Source organism: Palaemon carinicauda, chromosome 43 (assembly GCF_036898095.1).
Source record: "Palaemon carinicauda isolate YSFRI2023 chromosome 43, ASM3689809v2, whole genome shotgun sequence".
Taxonomy (NCBI): Eukaryota; Metazoa; Arthropoda; class Malacostraca; order Decapoda; family Palaemonidae; genus Palaemon; species Palaemon carinicauda.
This window is the reverse complement of record NC_090767.1, coordinates 32,128,429-32,130,920: the sequence shown is the minus strand read 5'-3', so window position 1 is coordinate 32,130,920 and position 2,492 is coordinate 32,128,429. Positions and strand designations below refer to the sequence as shown.

The window sequence follows — 2,492 nt, the reverse complement described above, 5'->3', positions numbered from 1 at the left end:
TTGATGATGATGATGATGATGATGATGGCAATGATGATGATGATGATGATGAAAACGGAAAGTAAAAAGAATAATTTGGCTAATTATGGAAATTAATATCACCAAAAAATGAGAAATTAAATTCGGGACTTCTTGATGTTTAACCGACTTATTATGAGTCTAATTGTGACAATGATGATAATGATGATACTGACAATATAAAATATATTGTTTACAAGACTCAAGTTGATTGTTATACTAAAGGTTGTGACTCTCTCTCTCTCTCTCTCTCTCTCTCTCTCTCTCTCTCTCTCTCTCACTCTCTCTCTCTCTCTCTCTCTCTTTATTAGTAGGCCTATATGTGTGTGCATTTGCATATGTTTGTATGTATGAGCATGTACCAGTGTATTGTTATAGAGATATTTGATTATTATCTGTATCTTTATAATGTTCAAAATAACTGTCAAATAATAATAACTTACTCATTGGTGAGTAGATTCTTGATTGACTCTCTCTCTTCTACGGTCGGCTCTGAATCTCCTTTGTGATGGTTATGTAGTTGTATCCATGATGGGTTGATGAGATGCCGGCCAAGTTGTCTTTGTAGTTCAACTAACCCATCAGTGTCATTAAGGATTATTCTGATATTAATTTCCTCTCTGTTTGGGAGAGGGGCCTCTGTGGCTCTAAGGAGGGCAATGTACGCATCAATTGTATGATCTTGAATTGGAGTGTACCCATCAAACAACTTGAACCTCTGTGCTATCCATCTCGAAGAAGAATGATCACATTTGATATTCTTCAAGACTCTTAGCGCAGAGTCTCTGTCGTTCACTCCCGACCTTACTAGGAGTTCCAGTGCCTCAATCTTGGCATCTTCTGACACCTTCATCTCGTCCTCGTCACCCATATGCAATAGGCTGATCATCTGTATCAGCATATTTTGATATTTGTGAAGGTTTTCAGGGAGACTCCCTCCAAAAAGCATTTCAAAGATCTTTGTAGGTGTGGCTGTGTTTACAGATTGGTCCCAGCATTGGTTTGTCAATTTCATAGGGAAAGACAGAGCTGCCATGAATTCCATCATCCCTTTATGAGGGAAACTGTAATGGAAGGAGCCCTGCGAAGTGGTCACTTTCTTCAGGAAGGCGCCAGTTAGCTCTTCGGCTGGCAATCCCAAACGAGAAAAAGAGTTGGATAAATGATTGATGGTGGATATTGGAATATTGATTTCATCATTTTGTAATGCTTTGAATGATTCACAGCATAGTTTTTCAATAAACTGCTGAACTCTATCATTTAATACACTTAGTGGTAAGTGAGCTGTGAGCGGGTTTTTCACCAAACGCTCCATTAACTTTGAGAGAGACAAAAGGTAAAATTGCCAGTAGAGCTCAGCTTCAGTGGTGATGTTGCTTATAACCTCTGGTTTAATCATCCACAGAATTGTTACAAGAGCGAGATTTAAGGGTAGTCCCCACACCTCATGCATACTGTGCATTGTTTTCCTCAGATACTGTAACAGTTCATCTAATGATTGCAAAGGAGAATTGGCTGACCCCAATACTGCATAATACTTGCATACAAACTCTTCTCTCTTCTCCTTTGGAATTCCCTCAAGACTAATTGTAGACACAGTTGTGTAATCAGATTTCACCTGATTGTTGAATCTCTCCTGAAATTCAGGTCTGGTTGTCACAATAACACTAATTTTGCGGGATTTCTTCAGTGTCAAAACTTCTAGGAATAATTTTGATGATTTATCATTTAACTCGTCATACCCATCAATGATGAGTAGACACTTGTGAGCCAAACACACATCAATAATCTCATTATCTTGGAATTTCTGGTGAACGTCTCCAAAAAACGCCACTAACAAGTCTTTAAAAGATTCAATGGAATCCCTGCATTCTACATACAAAAGTATGGCAAAGTCATTAAGGCCTTTGATGTCATCCTTCATACTGAGCCAGTCAGAAATGATCTTCTTGACCAGAGTGGTTTTCCCCATACCTGCCATTCCCTTGATCAGTAAGAGTTGACTGTGATCATAATGAGGTACGTGATTCAGTATCTCCTCTATAGGAACACTACAGGGGCCACTTTCCCCTTCTAGCTTCATTTCTGTGTAAATCTTCCCTGCTGATATGTTGGGGTTAGAAGAGGTTCCTGTTATCAGGTTGAGAGGATTAATGCTTTTAAATTTTTCAAGAATTTTCTTCAAACAAGGGAAGCCTTCTTCTTCCAATAACTTCATCTTTTTTGTGAAATCAATTTCCCTTTGATATTCATCAAAGACCTCGGCTCCTATACCTCCTTTCCCTATCTCATGGATCTTTTGTCGTTTGTTATCAAAAACTCTGTCCATTTCTCTTTCGATTTCTTCTTTATCCTCAGGGTTTACTACATACCCGAGCACAACAAGTTTTAAGCCCTCTTGCATTTTTATTGTAAGTTCATATAATTCATCTATTATGAGACAACACCATCCTCTTTCAATTCTCGGATTGTGG

The 2,492-nt window shown here is 38.4% G+C and overlaps 1 protein-coding gene across 1 annotated transcript in view; it reads right to left on the bottom strand.

The window, feature by feature from the left end:
• Nucleotides 1-457: 457 nt before the first annotated feature.
• Nucleotides 458-2,492, bottom strand: part of LOC137633786 (uncharacterized) — a 521,664-nt gene continuing 519,629 nt past the window's right edge. The window contains exons 4-5 of the mRNA XM_068366031.1: nt 2,293-2,492; nt 458-699 (exon numbers count right to left, since the gene is read on the bottom strand). The exon at nt 2,293-2,492 is cut by the window's right edge and continues 387 nt beyond it. Coding sequence (XP_068222132.1) covers nt 458-699; nt 2,293-2,492 — 442 coding nt within the window. The remainder of the gene's footprint in view (nt 700-2,292) is intronic.